This window comes from Capsicum annuum, chromosome 6 (genome assembly GCF_002878395.1).
Source record: "Capsicum annuum cultivar UCD-10X-F1 chromosome 6, UCD10Xv1.1, whole genome shotgun sequence".
NCBI lineage: Eukaryota > Viridiplantae > Streptophyta > Magnoliopsida > Solanales > Solanaceae > Capsicum > Capsicum annuum.
This window is the reverse complement of record NC_061116.1, coordinates 223,763,821-223,784,900: the sequence shown is the minus strand read 5'-3', so window position 1 is coordinate 223,784,900 and position 21,080 is coordinate 223,763,821. Positions and strand designations below refer to the sequence as shown.

Genomic DNA, 21,080 nt, shown 5'->3' with positions numbered 1-21,080 from the left:
ATTAAGCACTTTGCCAAATATGATAAATGTAGCATTTTCATTAGGGGTTTGAAAAATAAAAATAGTGTGTGGCCTAGGGGGGCAAAGTCACGAGGTCTCAAGTTCAAAATCTCAGCGAAGACAAAAATTTATTTATAATTTATATTTAGCTAATCAATTTTAACAACGTGCACTTTTGTTAATATTAAAACAGTAATTTATGCTTAACAAAACTATCAAAAATTTCTCAACAACAATTTAAGTTTGTTACCTTATACTTGTACCGGTAAAAATAACAAATTATGAAATGAAAAATTTAAGATACGTATAAGTTGATCGAACACTATCACCACAATAAACAAAAAGATAGCTAGCTACAGCCACATGCCATTAATATATACTAGCTCAATAATGACATAGGTGATAACATGTAAGACCATATTATGATCAAGTGTCCATTAAATAGCATGAGTATCTCAATCTTAACATTTGCCATACTATAACATGTAGCATCTAGCATAGCTTTGATTATAATGCAATATAGCATAAGGTTTTTGAATCTGATTTTTCACACGGGAATGGAACAGAACAAATGGAGGATTTAATCACATCATATTTTAGATTCCCAAAAACAAGAAGAAAAATAGGATCTATAGAATCCATGCCGAAAACTCCCATTTTGAGGGTAAAAGTGAAAGGCGACTTCAAATGAAGGACTCAAACTTGAGAGTTTTAATTATAAATAAAAGAACACTTATTGCTACGTCCACGGCAACCTTTTTAAACTGCATTTCATGGCTAGTATTTGAAGGAGAATCTTAGAGTAACCGGTAAAGTTGCTATCATGTGACCAGAGGTTACCGGTTCATGCTTAGAAAACAACTACTAACAGAAATGCAAGATAAGACTGCATACGATAGACCCTTGTGATCGAACCTTTTCCCAGATCCTGCACATAACAAAAACTTTGGTGCACTGAGCTGCACCTTTTTTGCATGGCTAGCATTTAATTTGTAGAGGGACCAAGCCAGAACCAATGCCATCTTGATTTGATAGACAGATGGACATGTATATGGTAAAACTTACACGCATCCGGTATACATTAAGCCAATACATGCATGTCATGTGTTTGAATTTAAAATTCATGTTACTTAACCATGATTAATCAATATGTATTTTACTTAATTTAATTACATAACCATGATAAAGAACATTAATTTGGTGTATACACCGAGTGCGTGTACCCATATACACATAGGATAAACTGGTAAGAGTAAAAGTAGGACAAATAGAACTAATTTTCGATAGTAAAAGAGCAAATGTGATCCTTTTTCGTATATGATATTAATTGAATCAATTGGAAAAAAAATCCAGAAACATAAGACTTGATCTAGGGAAATGAACTTGTGAAGATAGCTCTTCTAATATATACAAAAAATTATATTTGCGGATTGAATTACGAAAAGATATGTAAAAGTTCACTTTGAAATTCGATATGATTAAATGTATACTCTCCTATTCTATTGTTGATTAGCAAGGCAAATAGTAATGAGTTTTATAGATTGAATGAAATCTTCCACCAAATAGATTAGACTTTTGAATTGAACATCCTTGTTCAGTCTATAAACACATCTAATAAATGTTGTCTCTTAAGTTTAATGGAATAATTTATTTCATGGTTATTCAACTTATGCCTCTCTAGGATTGGAGTTGCAGTTACTCAATGCTATGTACAAAAACTGATTTAAAATTTTAAATCCGCGAATAACGTATCACTGCACTCGCATCACTTTATTTGTGACAATGAATATGAATGTAGAGTAATCTAAAAACACATACACATCCCAACTCAAGCATAGCAAATTAAAGGATCAGTAATCTATGGACAAACACTCTGTTGGGAGCTCTCCCCCCAAATGGGGCCCGACGCGGGACGAATCCGGATATAGTTGGACTTCTAAAAAGCGGGTACCGGACACCGGGTGATTTAAACCAAAAAAAACAAAGGATCAGTAATCTAATCTTTCTTCCTCATTCAAAACATACCCAAAAGAAACAAGGTAAATACTGGCAATAATAATGTAAGGTAGATTAATGCAATTTGAAGGGCTAATTAATGTATCAAGAAACATCTCACTCGAGAAAAAGGTGCAGGCAAAGGAGTTTATTCTATCCCCTGAAGAAATTTGAGTGACAATGAAAAGAAGTTTTCATTTAAAAATTTCAGCATTGCATGTATAATGTGTTTAATCCTATCTAAAAGTTATCCTGCACTAAGGATTTAAATCTGTCAAAGAAATATTCTGCACTAAGGAAAATAAAAGTAAACTATGTCTATTCTTGAATCTGAACAAAGAAATTCTGCTACAAAGCAAAAAAAACCTCCTGTCTAAATGAGTTCATAGTTCGAATACAAAAGTCAGTTTTTTGAATGCTTCATGTTGAGCCTTTCAAGACCGGCAATCTGCTCATGCCAAGAAGTTAACATTTCAATTCTCAAGTATGTTCAATTTCTCATCATCGTGTTTGGAAATTGAGAACTTTGACGGACATTGCAAAGACAGAGAAGAAGAGCAAGCAAAATCCAACAAGTACAAGAGCTGACCACCCAATCCACCTAGATCCAAAACCTAGACTGACCTCTAGATACTCTTTGACCGTGCCTTCAAATCCAGGTCCTCTAATTATCTCATCTACATCACCAAGTTGAGAGCTAATAACTCCCTGCAATGTCCATGCCACTGGGCAGATGTAGTAGAACCATATCCACCAACCAGGGATACTCTGCATGAATACGATTAGAAGAAAAAAATCGAAAGAACTGATTACCACAAAAAAGATCCAAACACAGTTTATCTATCCTAATAGCTTGTGAGAAAACCATGAATTGGCTTTAGCAAAGCAATCTGCACTTGATGGCAACAGATCTAAAAAGAAATTATTACGTACTTCTTCAAAAACAAAAATCACTTGGGCCTTAAAGATAAAGAAACTTGGTGATATGAGGATAGGAATTGTAAAATGCGAGTAAACTGACCAAATAAACTAAGGTTGATTAAGATATATAATTTAAAACAGCATGTAGAAAATTATTTGAAATCTAATGTGGTGCTTCATCATCTAAATACTCTCTTTTCTGAGAAATATACCCGAGACTTATTCATTTGTCATTTAATTTTACGAGAGGGAACATAATATTATTTACTTTTTTTTCCTGCGATGTGTGCATGCATATGTCCAAGTCCTCAACTGAAATCCAATAAACAGACAAAGGAGATAGAAACAAAAAATTTCTTAAGCACACACAAATGCTGTAATTTCTGATGAGTGTACTATTCAGGAAAATTGTACTCACAGGTTTTGGAACAAGAAAGCCAGACATGAGGTTCCACAAAGAATAGAAGGCAGATGAAACGACAGCAGCCAAATGTGGAGTTGACGTAAGACCAACAGCCATCATGCCGTAAAAGGTGAAATAGCTGAACGTCAGAAACATGAACACTAGATATAGGAAAAATTTGGCTGCAACATATCAGCACAAACACAAGTTAGATTTCTGAAAACCAAGTATAAAAAGCAAGGACTTTAACTTAGTTGCTATGAGCACAGTTCATGAGGAAGAACATGGAATAATATAATTAACATATCAAAATTCAAATTAAGTAGCAACAGAGAGATCATACTAAATGCATAAATTGAAGCAAATGGTCGGAATGTCAGACGGAAGATGTACATCTCAACTAATTTTCATTGATATAAAAAGGGCTGAGACTCCAAAGGCTGTTTTGTTGCATAAGCATCTGTAATTGTGTTACCAAGTTTCCTAGAGAGAAACAGAATGTTCACTGGGTAAAATCCAAACCTAAATCTCTTATCCCCGTGCAAAAGAACTACATCTTCATGGATTATTTTAATAATTTTCAACATAAGCTGCTGTAATTATTCAAGAAGCAAATCCATGAATAAACGGACATAATAAGCTGCAGACTGCAAAACAAACAAATGGGTGTCTGACACAAGGCAAGCTAACAGGCCTCACAAGGCTAGCTAAAACTGTAAGAACTTCAATTGAAGTGAGAGGTCACATTTTGCATACTTTATTTGGAACTCTAAATTTCCAGGCATGGTTTATCTAGAACTACACTTCTTTGAATAGTGCAAAGCAACAAAGTGATCCAACTACCGCTTTACATAAAGAAGAATACGAATGTATGGTATTCCTATAAAATATCAGAAAATGATATTTATTTAGTTATTTATTTTTCTTTTTTTGAAGAGGAAATGGGGGTGCCCGTGGTGTACACTAGGTCGATTCAGGACATGTATGATGACGCGAAAACTCACGTGACGACGGTAGGTGGAGATTCGGAGCACTTTCCGGTTTTGATAGGGTTGCACCAGGGATCAACTCTTAGCCCTTTTTTATTTGCCTTGGTGATAGATGTTTTGATGCGACATATTCAAGGGGAGGTTCCTTGGTGCATGTTATTTGCTGATGATGTGGTACTGATTGACGAGACTCGGGGAGGAGTTAATGATAAATTGGAGATTTGGAGACAAACTCTTGAGTCTAAAGGATTTCGGTTGAGCAGGATCAAGACGGAGTACTTGGAGTGTAAGTTTAGTGATGTGTCGCAGGAGGCTGACGTGGTTGTGAAGCTGGACTCTCAGGCCATTCAGAAGAGGGAAAGTTTCCAGTATCTGGGGTCTATGACTCAGGAAAATGGTGAGATTGACGAGGATGTCACGCATCGTATTGTGGCAGGGTGATTGAAATAGAAGCTCGCTTAGGGAGTTTTATGTGATAAGAAGGTGCCCCGAAGTTTAAAGGTAAGTTCTACAGAGTGGCAGTCCGACCGGCTATGTTGTATGGAGCGGAGTGTTGGCCAGTTAAGAACTCCCACATCCAAAAGTTAAAGGTGGCGAAGATGAGGATGTTACGATGGATGTGTGGTCATATCAAGAAAGATAGGGTGAGGAATGAGATTATTCGGGAGAAGGTGGGAGTGACTTCGGTGGAAGACAAGATGCTAGAAATGAGGTTACGTTGGTTCGGGCACGTGATGATAAGGGGCTTTGATGCTCCAGTGCGGAGGTGTGAGACACTGGATATGGATGGTTTTAGGTGGGGTAAAGGTAGACTGAAGAAATATTGGAGGGAGGCGATTAGGCATGATATGTAGCAGTTATAGCTTACGAAGGACATGACCCTTAATAGGAAAGTGTGGAGGATGCGGATTAGAGTAGAGGGTTAGGGGGTGGGAGTGCATCGGTAATAGTAGGGGAGCGTTCTTTATTTGTGTCTGAAGTTTCTTGTTCGTGGTGTTGAGTGATGTCTATGATTTCGGATAGATAGTTTTTAGTATTATCTTGTGGCTAGCGGTGTTAGATTATTTTGCATACTGTACAAGTTTATATGCATCTATGTCTTGTGTTTGCTATACTGTCATCGGTCTTCAGCTTGGGGTCTATCGGAAACAGCCTCTCGACTTCACCTGAGATAATAGTATGGACTGCGTACACTCTACCCTCCCCAGACCCCACTATGTGGGAATACACTGGGAATGTTGTTGTTGAAGAGGAAATGAGGGAGGGATAATAGGGTGGGGAATAGAACTGTCACCGACAAGGTGAAAATTCAGATAGTCAACGAACTGAGCTACTAAGATTTCCATTAGAAAATGATATATGCCACGATGGTCTTTGATATTCATGTTACACAACTACACTTCCATAGAAAAACTGGTGTAGATCCTTTGGGGAGAACATTCAGCAGAATGGTTTCTAGAAAAACCAACCAGAGCAGGCAGCTCATTCCATTAGTTGAAGAACTAAGGATAGACAAGAGCAAAGACAGTATGGAGTTGATCATGAAAAGTTGTCCTTAGTTCATACCAGCTGTTCTTTCAAAGTTGATCATCAAATATGTAATGATTCCGTATATTAATGTCTGCACGATGATGTATGGAATTTCGACTAACCCCTGTTTGTCAGAAGAAAAGAAGTTTATTGATATTAGTAATCAATGATGTCATCTGTTGCAATTCTGAATTAAGATGCACTTGATGTCAGTGTGCTAACCTGGGCTGCTGCATATGGTAAGGCAGAGAACATTCCAGCAGCCTTCTCCCTGTAGAAAACTGTTCTCTCGATGGAAACTATTGGCTGTACAGAAGAAGCATTATTGACCCCCAGGAACATACATGAAGCATAAAGCGCACCCATAACGACAAACAAGTTTTGAGTTGAGTCCCTGTGGAATCATTTCAAGTGTAACACCATAGTTAATAATTAGAGAACTGATCAGAAAATTGGTACAACAAAGGCCCTAATATTTAATCCAAGTCTGGATACAAGAACCTTATAGAATAAAAGATGGCATGCCAACTTACACAGCATACAGAAGGGCAATCCATAACAAAGCAATCTAGGGAAGAAACTGACAAGCATGACAGATGAAACTCATATAACTTATTCTTTCAGATTCATCTACTCAAAATGTAAGATTAGGTCACGTCAGTTTCACAATCCACCTTAAAGTCTTAAACCATCCTATTCGATCTCACTACTTTCACCTTTTCTTTATGAGTGCATTGCATATGTTTTTCTTTGAAGAACCAATTAGAACTAATGATGGTTACCCCCTTTAATCCTAGTCCCTAAATAAGAGAGTGAATGAAAACAAACTCCAAAAGTACTATAGAGTGACAGCTTCTCCAATTATCCATCCTCAGGATTAGGAGAAATTTGTGGAGTTGGTCTTGGACTTTACAACCATGAAACATTTTATTAATACTCCCTCCGTCCCATTTTATGCGTCGCCATTCGACTGGTCACGGAGTTTAAGAAATAAGGGAAGACTTGGTAATGTTTACGAAATTGTCCTTTATAAAAAAATGTGCTACTATGTTTTTTTTAATTAAGTGGGACCAATAAGGGTAAAAGTGAAATTGTTTCTTTAAATAGTTACCAAATAAGGAAAGATGACATTCTTTTTGGGACGGACCAAAAAGGAAATGATGACACTTAAAATGGTACGGACGGGGTATAAGATTAATCTTATACCCTTAATAGGGATAAACAGGGATAAACTTTAGTAGATAAATATTTATGACGCTACCACTTGGAAATAGAGGGTCTAGCCATGTGCCAAGATACAATTGCACCTCTGAGGTTTCAATAATTGTAGGGTAAACTGATAGAAAAGCTTACAACCTCATTCAACTCAACTCTAATCTTTTCAACAAAGTGGAGAAAGGATGCATATTAGAATTGAAGTAGTCTATGCTTAAGTTGACTTCCTGTTTAACCATACTACTATTTCTCATCTATAACTATAGGCTACAGCATTTTGCAGTCAAATAGGTTCACTGGAAGGTTGGGTGTTTTATGTGATTGGTTAGCTATTGGCACCCTTTCAGATCCACCCCTCCTGGTCCAGTCACTTTAATGAAATCTATATGTGGAGAAATTTTCCTGACTCAAAAGTTTCTAGTCACTACTTGAATGTCCAATAGCATCAAATGTCTGATTTTTTCATCCACAACAAATAGTGGCCCTCGCAATTCATGAATGTTCCTCTAATGCTTAATTCAAGAACTTATTTTGTTCTTTATGGTTGTTATGGTGATTGAAATGTCTAAATTATAAAATATTCAGGCGGATAATTCCAAAAGAGCAAGAGGCTAAGTTCTATTCCTCATAAAAATATAACTGAACTTAGACAATGGATTAAATACTATTGGATCTACTCATATAATGGATTTCCTAAAGTAAGTACAAATATGTGAATTTTTTTTTTCCATAACTTCATTGTTCATATATGCATTTTCTTGTAATGAAATCTCCACATTCAATCATTGCTGAACAGCTAAGTCCCATGGTTTAATGGTGCTTTAGAAAGTTCAAATTCAAATTGCTAGTTTAATTGCTTATTTTCTCCCACTATGTTATTTTTCAACTGCTCTTTCAATCTGGCAATCCGACCATTTTTTCTATAGAAGTTACTTCTATATCATGAATAAAAAGAAAAAGAACAGCAATCTTCTATTGATTTCATTTATTCTTCTTGAAGAATCCCCAACAAATAGTATGTAGGGGAAGTTGTTCTACAACCACATTGGAAATAACAAGCTACCAACCATGTCTGCTTTATAGAGACTGAAAGAGTTATTATCCAACAGTTTGCACTAGATATTTCATAAGAGAAAAGTTACCTTTTTGAACCGACATCCCAAAATATAGAACCGAGAATCAGAGCACTCAATGTTGTGAAGAACAACCTAACAGCATTATAGGACGGACTTCTCCAATACACAAGATTTTGCTTCCAGAGACAGATCCGAAACTGAGAAACTGCACCTTGACTGTACGTGGTGGTGAACTTTAGAGGTTCCGAGTTCTCAGGCGGGACACTCAGTTGCTTAATTGAGGCCTCTACTCCCCTAATTTTAGAAAAAGATAAAAGTTCTACAAAATTATCAATAAAGGGAAAATGAAGAGAGCAATAAATAGTGCACTTCAGTTGATGACAATTATTAAGATCACCTAAACTGCTCAGAATTTCTGTATATTACTGCGAAGTCTTCTCCTATCCTTTCTTCAGCAGCTGGCGTACTTATCTCAAGCATCCAGGTTGCAGGATTGTAACCACTAGGAATTGGGGGTATCCCAGGAATACTCTACAAATAAATTCACAAACACGTGCAGCATGAACAATAGCTTTAGAAAAGCGATTAACCAAAATATAGGAACTACGCGTCATATAATTGAATTCTAATTGGTTTCTTTAATAAGAAAAATTCTAACTCTTTCCTTAAAAAGTACAATCAGATTTCAACTGTATCAACAGATGAACAGAGACCACAATGGAAATCTCTTATGTAATTAAATTAACAGTAACTAATTGAAGATTAAAAACAAGGGTGAAGCAGTGGAATGCGGATAAACATCAGTGAGGCATCCCACACCTCTGCACCAACAAAAAGACTAGATGAATCATTCTCTCACTTTGAAAGTTGTACAAGACAATTTATATCTCTTGAAAATCAAGCATAGCTGGATAAACGGTACTAAATGCATGATGGTGGCACAAGCACGTACCTGAAAGTAGTCAACCATAGTTTGTGACTTCTCACCAAGCTTCCCCCCATATATCACTTGTCCACCTCGTTTCATAAGAAGCAGCTACATGTTGTAACATCACATTAGTGGATGCCCTGGCCATTCATGTAACTTATCTATTATAGAAATGCCTTGATCACATACCTCGTCAAATGCTTCAAAAATTTCAATACTTGGCTGATGGATTGTGCAAACAACGGTTCTGCCAGTGTCTACAGTATTACGAACGGTTCGCATTACAATGGCTGCTGCTCGTGCATCAAGCCCAGATGTAGGCTCATCCATGAAAATTATCGAGGGATTTGCAACAAGTTCTACAGCAATTGTCAAGCGCTTTCTTTGTTCTGTTGATAAGCCAGAACTTCCAGGCATGCCTACCAAAGAGTTCTTTAGAGAGTCAAGTTCCACCAAATCCATTACCTCATTCACAAACTCCTGCAGAATAAGAAAGTCACATGGGTTTTAGCATTTTAACCAAAAGATCAATCAGAATGTATTGAAGTTCAGAAGATAAAAAAGTAAAACTGAAAGGAGGTTGCAACTACCTCTCTTTGTTCCTTATTCACTTCTTTGGGAAGACGCAGATGAGAAGAAAACCACAGGGATTCAAAAACTGTGACTTGAGGAGAATGTATATCATTTTGTTCAACATATCCTGAAACTCTAGCAAAAGTCTGTTGTCGTTTCGGGTATCCTGATATTTTAATGTCGCCCTCAATAGATCCTGAAGTTTTCCTTCCAGCTAGACAATCCATCAATGTGGTTTTTCCTGCTCCACTCGAGCCAACTAATGCAGTAAGAACACCGGGAGAGAATACTCCACTAACATTTGACAGTAGTTGCAGCTTCTTTTCAGTTATTCCTTCTGCACTCATTTCCTGAAACAAAACACGTCTTCTGCTAGATATGATACAATTCAACATGTATAGGTAAGCAAATTCTTCAGTATGGATACCTTTGGCATGTCAACAAAGTATTTGACATTATGGAAAGTCATCGCCAGTGGTTGGAATGGTAGTATCATCCCCCTTTTTTTAGTCTTCCCATTTGACTCAGAATTCTTACTACTTCCTGCCAAACACATTATCATAAATGGATAAAAAGTTCACATCCCATTCATCCATGAGAAGAGGGGATAAATTACCATCTGTTGCTGATTTTGGATCAATTTCTTCTGGTGAGACAATTGCCTGGGATTTTCTTATTGCTGAAAGAATTAAAAAGAAAAATGAAGTCTAGTAAATACTGGCAATAATAGGTTGGCAGTTCTAAATCTATAATACAAGAGCTCAATATCACTTACGGTTGAGAATAGCCAAAGCTAGAGTCAGAATAACGCTGAAAAGGAAAATGTAGAGCAATAAAACACCTACTCCCAGCCAATACCAACTATGGGTTGTTGGTAGGCTGTGCGATTGCAGAATGGCATGTCCAAGAGTTACGTTTCCGATGGTTGTCTTCTACAAAATTTCATTTTAAATGGTCCAACTGATTAAGCTTCTAGAATACATTATTGTTCATTCCATTTTTTTTAAACAATGAATAACACACTCAACATTCCGCGGTATAGAGAGCACACCTCCATCCATCGTGTGGCAGTAAATTCATTAACCGAAATAGCTCGTTGTCCATATGACAACGGTGAAACCCAGAAGGCCCATTTCCACCATGGCTTGATCATGTCTGCAAGGATAGACCCCATTTCAACAACAAAAAAAAGTGGGGTTTGGGGAAGGTAAAGTGTACACCGTCCATACCACTACCTCAGATGAAGTACAAATGTTGTTTCCGATAGACCCTCGGCTCAGGAAAAATAACAGTATTAATAAACATCAAATGGTTTTGTCGTGCACTTTAGGGCTCAGATTTCAATAAAATAAATTCCTGCTACAAATTAAAGAGAAGTGCAAACTTACCTTTTGGCACGATAAAACCGCCCAATAAAAATATGATCAACAGTGAAGCTGCTGCAATTGTATTTGAGATAACTAAATCTCGTGCAATAGAAGCAAGTGATCGAAAGAGACCCATTCCCATCTGGTGTACTGTAAAGAGCGAAAACATGTAGCAGAAAAACCTGGAACATTTAAAAGGGGATATTAGTAGGATAAACAATATAACATAGCCCTGTCTGTATGTCTGGTGAAAAAAATAACTGCATGTGCCAATTATCCTCAAAAAATAAATAAAATAACAGAAGAAGAACAAGAGAACAGAAACCGAAGATACCTCCCAGCACCAGCTGCGAAACCTACACTCCAGTACACAACAATGGACCATACGACAGCTTCAATTACAGAGTAAGGTAAACGCAGAATCCAACTACAGAGGGACCATGCCCATGCAGGATAAAACAAATTATCTCTTTGCTTATAGAATACTGGGAGGCGAAATATTAAGAGAGGCAGTTCTGAAAATCCGTTGAACATCATATGAATCAAGGCGAAAAACAAGCAAGAAAGATATAAGTTGCCGTTCACTAAATCCGTGGGATGTATCCGCGTTTTTAGAAACATTGTGCATGTCACAAATCCAACAAAAGCAACCTGTAAACATATGTTTGAAAAGTTTGTGATACATCAAAATTAAGAGACTAAGAACTGTAAAGATATTCTGAAATGATAAGCTATTGATGCAGGGGCTGCTAAGGAGTCTAAGAAATAACTTGATATGTACTAAAACAAAACATTTGAAGAATGGGAATCGGCCCAAAGGACATCTTCTTGGAAGCTACCATTTATATACCCTACTTCTGTACTGAATATGAAGTATTATACCATCCTTTACAAGTCATACTGGCCTGAAGGACCAAATGCATACTTGAATACGAGGTACAATTGAGACATGAACTCTCTACCAAGCTCAAGTACCCTTATAGTTTCTTCTCTCACGTTCTCAATCTTAGAACTTCACGATGGACATGTATTCAGGGGCAGAGCTGCATATTAGGTACAAGTTCAGACGAAACCAGCAGGTCTTTTCTGAGAACGTATACTCGTATTAGAAAATCTATTGATATGTATAAATATTAAATTGTGAACCCAGTAATCAAAATGACTTATTGAATTCAATGCAAATTTAGAACTCATAAACTTCAAATCCCAGCTCTGCCTCTAACGCATTGTGAATTTTCTTGAGAAATACCTCGATCGAATCTCATTCTAGGTTAGTGTGAATTTTGAAATTGAAGGCAGAAAATGAAGAAGGTGAATAAGATTGGTATAAGAATGTAAACTTACAAGCATACCTGACATGTTCTGAAGACATAAAGAAAACTATGCCTAGTCATTAGAAGCCACTCCCTTGAGAAACAAGCTTTAAAGAGGTCCCATCTGGGAACAGCAAACTTCGTTGTAGCTAGAGCTGAGGGATGACCTTTGGATTTATCATATGGAGTAGAAAGGAAGGATTTTACATCTTGACCAAATCTGGAGTTTCTAAATGCTTCAGCAATTACATGAACAGAAATGTATTCATATGGTCTGGAATTATCAACCCAGTATTGTGCCTGATCCTTTCTTGAGGTAACCTGCGAAGAGACCAGTTTAAGTACCAAATGCACCTTGGGACTCTAAAGCAAAATGAAAAGTACCTCTTGAAGGAAATCTGCAATGCCCTTCCGAGGTGGCAATTGAAATCCTAATGATTCAAAGAATTCAATAACATCTGCTCGGGGACCATGGTACACGACATATCCTTCAGACAGCAATACCAGATCATCAAACAATTCAAAAGTCTCGGGTGCAGGTTGAAGAAGAGCCATCATCAATGTTCCGTCCATTAAATGAACAAAATTCCGTAAGCACTTGACGATTTGGAACGTCGTAGAGCTATCAAGCCCAGTAGATATCTCATCCATGAACAGTGTTTTCCTGGGACCAACAATCATTTCTCCTGTGTATGGAAACCATTATTAGCAACTGTTCACATAGCCACGTTTCTTTCCCTTCCATCCAGAAATTAGAGTCTGCTGAGAGAATTCCGAAACTATATACTGAGCTCAAGCTTCTCACTCAGTTCAAGCACCCCAACTATTATAAGAAAACATACCAGCTCATAATCAAACAAATTTTATGCGGAGCTTATCTTTAAACTGCCTAACAATGAACACCATTATGAAGAGTCTATGGTTGACAATACTTTGCTCCATTACAACAAGAAATATTTAAGAGAGAGAGAGAGAGATACCTGTCGTAACTCTCTTCCTTTGTCCACCAGAAACTCCTCTTGTCATGTCACTGCCAACTATTGTATCTGAACATACATCTAGACCAAGAACTTTCAAGACGTAGTCTGTAGACACACTATGCCTCTTACCACCAACAGAAGATGCCTGACCAGTTATTGATTCCAACAAGTACCAACATGAAAATGACATAAAAGACCATGAGAACCCATATAGCATGGGTGAACTAGCCTGGTAGATAGAGATACTCAAATCAAACCTTCATATATGCGTCTATTTCAGAGTTTGGACGTATACTTCTTTCCTTCTCTAAGCGATCAAGGTCTTTAATATAATCTGCCAAAAGAAATATTAACAGGGCAGCTTTGCTGTCATATTGGATAAACCTTAATTGGTTCTGATTAGGCAGGCAAAGTTGGATATATATCAATCACTATACTTGATTTGTCATAATCAGGTGAGGTGTTATTACATTTTAATATTAAAATTAAAATATTAAGTACATGATAATTAGTAGGCATAAAGTAGGTAAAGTGGTGTCATTAGTCTTTGTAACTTATGACCACAATGTCATTATCTACCACATTATGCCTTGTAACTCATGTAATTTATATAACATTTAAACATTCATCTATCTCACTTAATATTCCATTACTCCTCCATTTACTAGATCAAAGAAATACTACACTTATAAATAAAGGGTATTTTCTCCCTTGAGGCAAGAAGAGGAGAAGTGACATGTTGTGAGATGTGAAGTGTTATATTTTGAGTTAATGTAGTGAAAGAGAGATTTGAGACAAAGAAAAATATTCTAAGTCTCTAATTATATTCACTATATAAAATTGAGTAAAAAGGGAGTAGTTATATGTTGAAGGAAGGTGTTCTTTTGGTGGAGCTTTGGACTATTCAACTAATCTGGAGTTGCTTGAGTTGTACAACGTTGTTGGGATGTTGTATCTTAGAGGGAAAAAGTTAAGAATGATGTTGCTGGATCAATGTAGATTATGCTGTGGTGGCCTTGAATCTCCTTAACAAAAATTAGCACATATTACTGGATCGGTGTAGACCCATAGTCCTTTTAATCTTTTATTTTATCTCATTGTGGAATGACAATCAAGAAGTAATAACATCTTGCCTTCTAGAAATTAGCACATATTGCTATTTCAGTTCTACGTATTTCCTGAACTTTCGTTGAGGAATCTATTTTCTGGGGATCTTTTCCCTTTATGTTGTTTCTACTCAAGACATAAGGTTGTCAGATACATTATCTGGATTTTGATTTCTTTTTTCTCATTGGGTTGGGGAGAGCAGGGAATGGCTTTGATTTTTTTGCTTATGCAAATGGATTTTGCTTAGTTCATTTTCTTCTTCAAAGCCAGTTAATAATAATACGTGAAAATGCAGAGAGAACAAAGCCAGATACAAAGAAACATATAGCACAATGATATAACATGGTTCAGCAAGCATAATTGTGTAGCATAACACATTTGTTTAATAAGTGACACGCAACAAAATGATAATATGAAAGATTTCAGGAAAGCTATGACAGACATCCGCACAAGTAACCGGAATTTCAGAGGAAACCCATGCCATGTAAAAAGACAACCTGTCAAGTACATGAAGTTGAAATGTTTAGACAAACCTGCAAATCCTTTACTTGAACCTTGGCATCTAGCAGCAAAATCTAAAGTTTCTCTTACAGTTAACTCAGCGATATGATTATCTGTCTGACTTATGTAAGCTGAAGTTCTTTGCACACAAAATTCATCCAGCTTATGTCCATTATATGTGATAGTTCCTCTTTTCTGAAACAAAGAGGGGTATGTAATTATATTTGGTATTCTTTTTTTATTATTTTAATTCAATGGAACACAATGTCTCCAGGTAATCCTGAAAGAAGTAAACTGAAGGGGAGATATGTTAAATAAATGGTGCAAGTAAGAAGGTAGGTAATGCAGCAAAATTATCATAGAGAAGACATAACCATAAGCTAATAAAACACTTCTTATCTGATCAGGATTTATTTGTTTTCACCCAAAACTAAGGGACCACAAAACATTGCCATGGTAACAATCAGAAGTATAATCTTTTCACCATTCTGAATTAAGTTTTCAAGAAAAGCATGACCACTCGTACATTAACTTGAATAGAAACACGTAGTTCTGCACTCATATAAAATCTCTAGAGAACTTCTCCGAGGACCTAATTTTTTTTTCACGCTCGAGGTTTGCGTCAAGCACTGAAGAAGCAATAAGCATGAATTAGTTGAGAACAGAGAGTAAGAGAGGGAATGTCCACATGGGGAAGATATGCTTCAGCTTTAACACATAACTTCGGGCTGATCATCATAATGTAAAATTTCCATTTCAGCAAGTAAAAGAACATATTTTATTTTTCAACAAGGCATGGGAAAACAAAGGCCTCCATTATTCTTTTTTGCTCTGCTCTTTTTGTAATATTGCCAAAACTTCTACCTTTTAGGCCCTGGTTACACAGCATTTCAGAGACGAGTGTTATTAGGTCAATTAAGAAATTTGGAGACACTAATGTTCACAAGATGATCATTTAAGATAAACATGATTTATACATCTCACTGAGAGTAATTATCTTGAATTTAAGATGTATATAAAAGAGATTACAGCATCAAGGTATCTTTTTAAAAGAACTGAGTATCTATTAAGGAAGACAAGAGTTATGAATCCAAAAGCCATATAAGAGATAGGTTAATACTGACCTTCAGGCCACTATCAAGCTTCCCTGAAAGCGCTAAAAGCAATGAAGTTTTACCAGAACCAGGAGGTCCCAGGAGCAGTGTCATCCTAGCAAGAGCAATAAAAGCAAAGATTCATAATATGCAATCTTTTTTGCAACCAAATTACTACTAACTATAAGTTACTGTATTTAAATATGTTTAGTACTAAGCTGTTTTCACTTCCAGCAGATAATTTTATTTCTTTCTGTCAGACAAGTAGCATGAAGAGTCAGAAGGTGCAGTACTGTACATATTAGTGTTCAACATTGATCAAGCCAGCAACCGGTTTCAAAGAAAACATGACCACTATTGATCCTATCCCAGTGAACTTGACACAGTGCGGGACCAGTTTTTTGGCTAGTTGGACAATTGCTACATTGAATAAATTGTTCTCCTGCTTTTTACGTCATACTGCTCCTAGCTAGTCATTCATACATCACCAATGGTAAATTCTTCTGTTCTAGCATCTCAAACTATGGATTCCATCAACCAGCTACATTATATCCAGGCTGCTAACCTTCCACAGACTTCAGTGCAACAAAACAACAACATACCCAATCTAATCCCACAAGTGGAAGTGGGATCTAGGGAAGATAGAATGTATGCAAAAAAAACTGACCTCTACCTTCCCGGGCTAGAGAGGTAGTGTCCGATTGACCCTAGGCTCAAAAGAAATGCAACCAACGCAGGGACAAGAAAATAGCAATTTACAAAACAGAGAAAAAGAAACTATATGATTACCTAAATCATACTAAAAAAAGCGATTACACTCATCTACCCAACTAACCTTCTACCCTAATTCTCAACCTCCACATCTTTCTAGCTAAGGACATGTCATTAGTCAGCTGAAGTTGTATCATGTCATGTTTAATCACCTCTCCCTATACTTCTTTGACCTACCTCTACCTCTCCTAGCTCCCACTACCTCTCACACCTCCTCCTTACTGGTGCATTTCACGCCTTCTCTTTCCGTTGTAATAACAAATTTGAAATATGTTGTTAAATATATCCTAAAATATACTCCCTTTGCCCAAATTTATGTGGCTAAGTTCAATTTCGAGAGTCGAACAATTTAAATTTGACCGTAAATTTTGGCATAGAATCTTCAAATTTTTTAAATAAAATTTATATATTTGAAAACTACGTTAAAAGTACTATAAGTCACAATAATTGACAATTCAAAACATTTAAAAGATGTATGAAAAAATTTGAAAGATGCCACGTAAACTGGGACGGGGAATAATTAAAAGCTACCAACATAACAACAGTGCTCCTTTCATACTCAAGGTAGTTATCAGAAGTAAGAAACCCATAACATGGAAAGGGATTAAAAAAAAAGGCCACAGCTTACCTCCCAGGTTTTACAACGCCACTGACGTTATTCAAAATGGTAAGAGAGTGTTTCTTGGGACGGACAATCATCAGTTTAGTCAATATACTCTGTAATTCATAAAATACATTTAGAGAAACTATCATAAGTTATATACTCTAAGGTGGAAGAATATAACACAAGAGAATTATTAAATGGTTTACCTCTACGACATCACGAACTGAATTCACCAAAGTAGGCAAAGCTCTGGAGCCAAGATTAACATTTGCTGTGAGTGTTATATCCTCGTATCGAACTTCAATTTTAGGAACCTCCAATCCCACACTTTTTCCATGAATGAAAATTTTAAGCAGTTATTAGTTAGCTATAAATTTTAATATTGCTAGAATTCTAGTTATAAAAATTTGCAATAATATACACACAAGGTAAGAATTATAATTTTGTGTCTATGAATCTCAATTCTCTGTTTAAATCTCTAACTCATGTCATGATCATACTAAATAAAAATGAAAATGAAAAATCAACACAATGAGCTTCCTTGACAAAAAAAGAATTTTTAATAAGTGTAAATTATATATACTACATAATTAGTGACGTGTTAGCAATTAAAAATTTTAATTTAATTAAGAATTAGAATTGTTAATGAAGGCCAATCTAGTAGAAGAATTTATTTTATTGTTTACAAATTTTATAGGCTCTGCAAGGACAAGTTAATGCTCAAGTGCATTCTCACAAAATTGATATTCAACATATATATTTTGCTTTAAATGATGATAAATCTTCTTCTAGTTAGATGCATAAACTATAAAATGTTGTGCTAGTAATGTTCCTGCTTCTTGTTTATGTGATCTAATAATATATTATTTAAAGCTCGATTGAGATTGGCTAAGTAAAAGTTCAATCAATTAGTCGAGCACTAATAAGAGTAACAAATACCATGAAAAAAAAATCAGTTGAACTTGGGTAACTGAAAGTTCAGTTAATAAGCCGGACTCAAACTCTGGTGAACTTACGCCTAACGTGGTGATTTCATAATACTGGGACTCAAAAAAGGACCGTGGAGTTAAAGAAAATGAAATACACACTACGATTGCTATATCAACAAATTTTCGGACTATAGGTCTCGGGTTCGAGTCCTGATATAAAAAATTCTTAAATTCTTTGGTAGGGAATACTACCCCGAATGGGCTCTACCCAGAGAGCATTCAGATTAGTCGGGTTTCAATACGGGTATACTCAAGTCTCGACACCGGATGAGGTAAAAAAAAAAAAAATTCGGAAACGAAATCGTATTGCAATATTTAAACTATAGTAAAAAATGCTCAAAATAAAAGAAATCTCAATCACTCACTCAGTAGATTAAATTAGATTCCTATAAATCTGTGAAAACAATAGGGAAAATATTATAAATTGCAATCATTTTTATATTAATATAATAACAATTATATTTAGATCAAAATTGAAGGGCCTTGGAGTAATCGGTAAAGTTGTTGTTATGCGATCAGGAGGTCACGGATTCAATCCTTGGAAACAGCCAATGCAAAGTAAGGCTGCGTTACGATACACCTTTGTGGTAGGACCTTCCCCGGACACCGCGCATAGCGATAGCTTAGTGCACCGGGTTGCCCTTTCTTTTATATTTAGATCAAAATTCATATAATTTGATTCTAAAGACAGAAATTTGACAATTAAAGATGAGTGGAAGCAGGAAATTCTACTCATGCAGATAAACTTGTACGATGCACCTTGGCAACACCAATAGAAAGAGTGTACGAGCTGAAAATACCTATCGAGGCGCTCTTTCACGCCAGCAAGCAACTTGTAATTATCCTGTTCAGAAGTCGCCATTGCTCTATCAACGAGAAGCTGTCGAGTATTCCGATCAAGTTTTCTCACATCAACCGTATCAGTCCTTCCTACGCTCTCCTCAGATTCATCCGCATTCCTCTTCACCAACGCCATATTCGTTCGCTTCCTCGTCGGCAATTTCTCTAACGCCGCCCACATCAACTCATGTTCATCTTCCGCCACCGATTCCGCATTCGACCGCCGACCGAATGTCTCATTTTGCGCTTCCACATCCATATCAAAATACTCACTCCCGTTCGATGCCGCCATTTTAAAAATAAAAAATAAAAAAATTAACACCAAACAACACTCAGAACCGTATATCGTCTCCGTAAAACAGAAATAAATTAACTTATTGTTATCATTATTAAAACGATGTGAACTGTTTCAATTTTCAAATACTCAACATGCATTTTTCTTTTTCTATGCATGTTATCTGAGTGGGCAATGCGAAGAAGAGAGAGAGTTTTACACGATTTTGAAATTCGATCCTTTTCATAAGGAGCATTTATTTCCTCTTTGTGCTCAGATGAATACGAGTCTTTCTGTTAAAGCGGGACTGTGTCACTGATCAACGACGTTTATGGGATTTACAAGGAGTGCGAAATTACAGAAATGACCTCCACATGGCGAACGAGAAGCATGACGTTCCTTCTGAGGTCTGTTCAGGTTGTTGCTTGTTACCGATAGTTTTTAATTTATTGCCCTCTTCTTGCGATCAACATTGTTATGACACGTGGGCATTTGCTTTCATGTTTTTCCGATTTTGTCTTAGGGTGGTGTTTGGTGGGACGGAAAATATTTTTCGCAAAATATTATATCTGTCTTTACAAAAATAATTGAAAATGAGGAAAAATATTTTTTTATAAAAATGCTAAAACAAGTTCTATGAATGATGTTGTGTTTATTGTATTCTCTCACCCACCAAACATTTTTAACCCCTGACCCTTGACCATTCGACCCTCCCGGGACGGACCTATGATCATTTGTTGGTGCTCCAACACTCGTTTAAGGCAGATTAAGTATTATTATATAAAAAATGTATAAAAATCAATATAAAACTTAGAAAAACACTAAATAAATTAAGAAAATAGTTGGGTGATTCAATTCCAAGCAGAACCTTGAAAGTTTGAAAATTAATGTGTTCGAACTCCCAAATACCTATAACCCCTAAATTTTGGATTCGCTACTGCGATCCTCACTACCCCTTAAGCCTTACGCTTCACGTCTCTCACCGTTATAGTTATTTGATACATTACATATTTTTACTCTTGAGGAATCAACTTATTTTTTAAAAATAACATTTTTCATGAAAAAATATTTTTCTTTATACCAAACACACCCTTAAAATATTTTCTAGAAGGTGATAGGCATGATGGACGGGATTCAATTTTTTCCACCATACTCCCCGCCATTCTTTTTTTACTTGCATGATACGGATGATGTGATCCTTTAGTTCCACATGTTTGATATGGTATAAAAAAGAAATTTTGGAAAATCATTCAAATATTTGATTTGGAATGTTGAATTGATCATTTTTGTGGTTATCAATTATTATTAAAGATTAAAAAAAAAAGTTTAAAATTAAATTATTTCTAAATTAAAATAGAAGACGTATGCATTTAATATAATGAACAAGTTAAAAGAAATGAAATAAAAAGAATCAAGAAATATAATGGTTTCAAGGATTTTACTCAAATTTGGTATATATATTACTACCTAACAGATGAGGGTATACTGAATATAAATGGTTTTTAGTCAAAATTCACACATGCAATTCTTTTCTATACGTATATTTCAAGTATTGATTATATGAAATGCACATGCGTTATGCGTTAGTATCATGTTAATTATTAAAAATT

General features: G+C 36.0%; 1 protein-coding gene across 2 annotated transcripts; it reads right to left on the bottom strand.

Annotated features, from left to right (window-relative positions):
- Positions 1–2,170: 2,170 nt before the first annotated feature.
- On the bottom strand, positions 2,171–19,782 carry LOC107875477 (ABC transporter G family member 31). 2 transcript variants are annotated; one of them, XM_047414154.1, is made up of 25 exons: positions 19,157–19,782; positions 17,574–17,694; positions 17,392–17,480; positions 16,023–16,107; positions 14,931–15,093; positions 13,548–13,624; positions 13,291–13,435; positions 12,695–12,996; positions 12,350–12,631; positions 11,332–11,648; positions 11,019–11,179; positions 10,682–10,785; positions 10,406–10,562; positions 10,247–10,309; positions 10,058–10,173; positions 9,648–9,980; positions 9,247–9,537; positions 9,082–9,165; positions 8,527–8,660; positions 8,196–8,423; positions 6,061–6,232; positions 5,875–5,962; positions 3,335–3,501; positions 3,185–3,228; positions 2,171–2,763 (listed from the first exon to the last, which is right to left on the bottom strand). In XM_047414154.1, exons 1-25 carry the CDS (start codon positions 19,486–19,488, stop codon positions 2,673–2,675), a joined length of 4,146 nt encoding a protein of 1,381 aa, XP_047270110.1. In that variant the 5' UTR covers positions 19,489–19,782; the 3' UTR covers positions 2,171–2,672. The 2 variants fall into 2 exon arrangements, with proteins under 2 accessions (XP_047270110.1, XP_047270109.1); XM_047414153.1 differs by lacking the exon at positions 3,185–3,228 and having other exon boundaries at positions 19,157–19,781.
- Between the last annotated feature and the right edge of the window lie 1,298 nt (positions 19,783–21,080).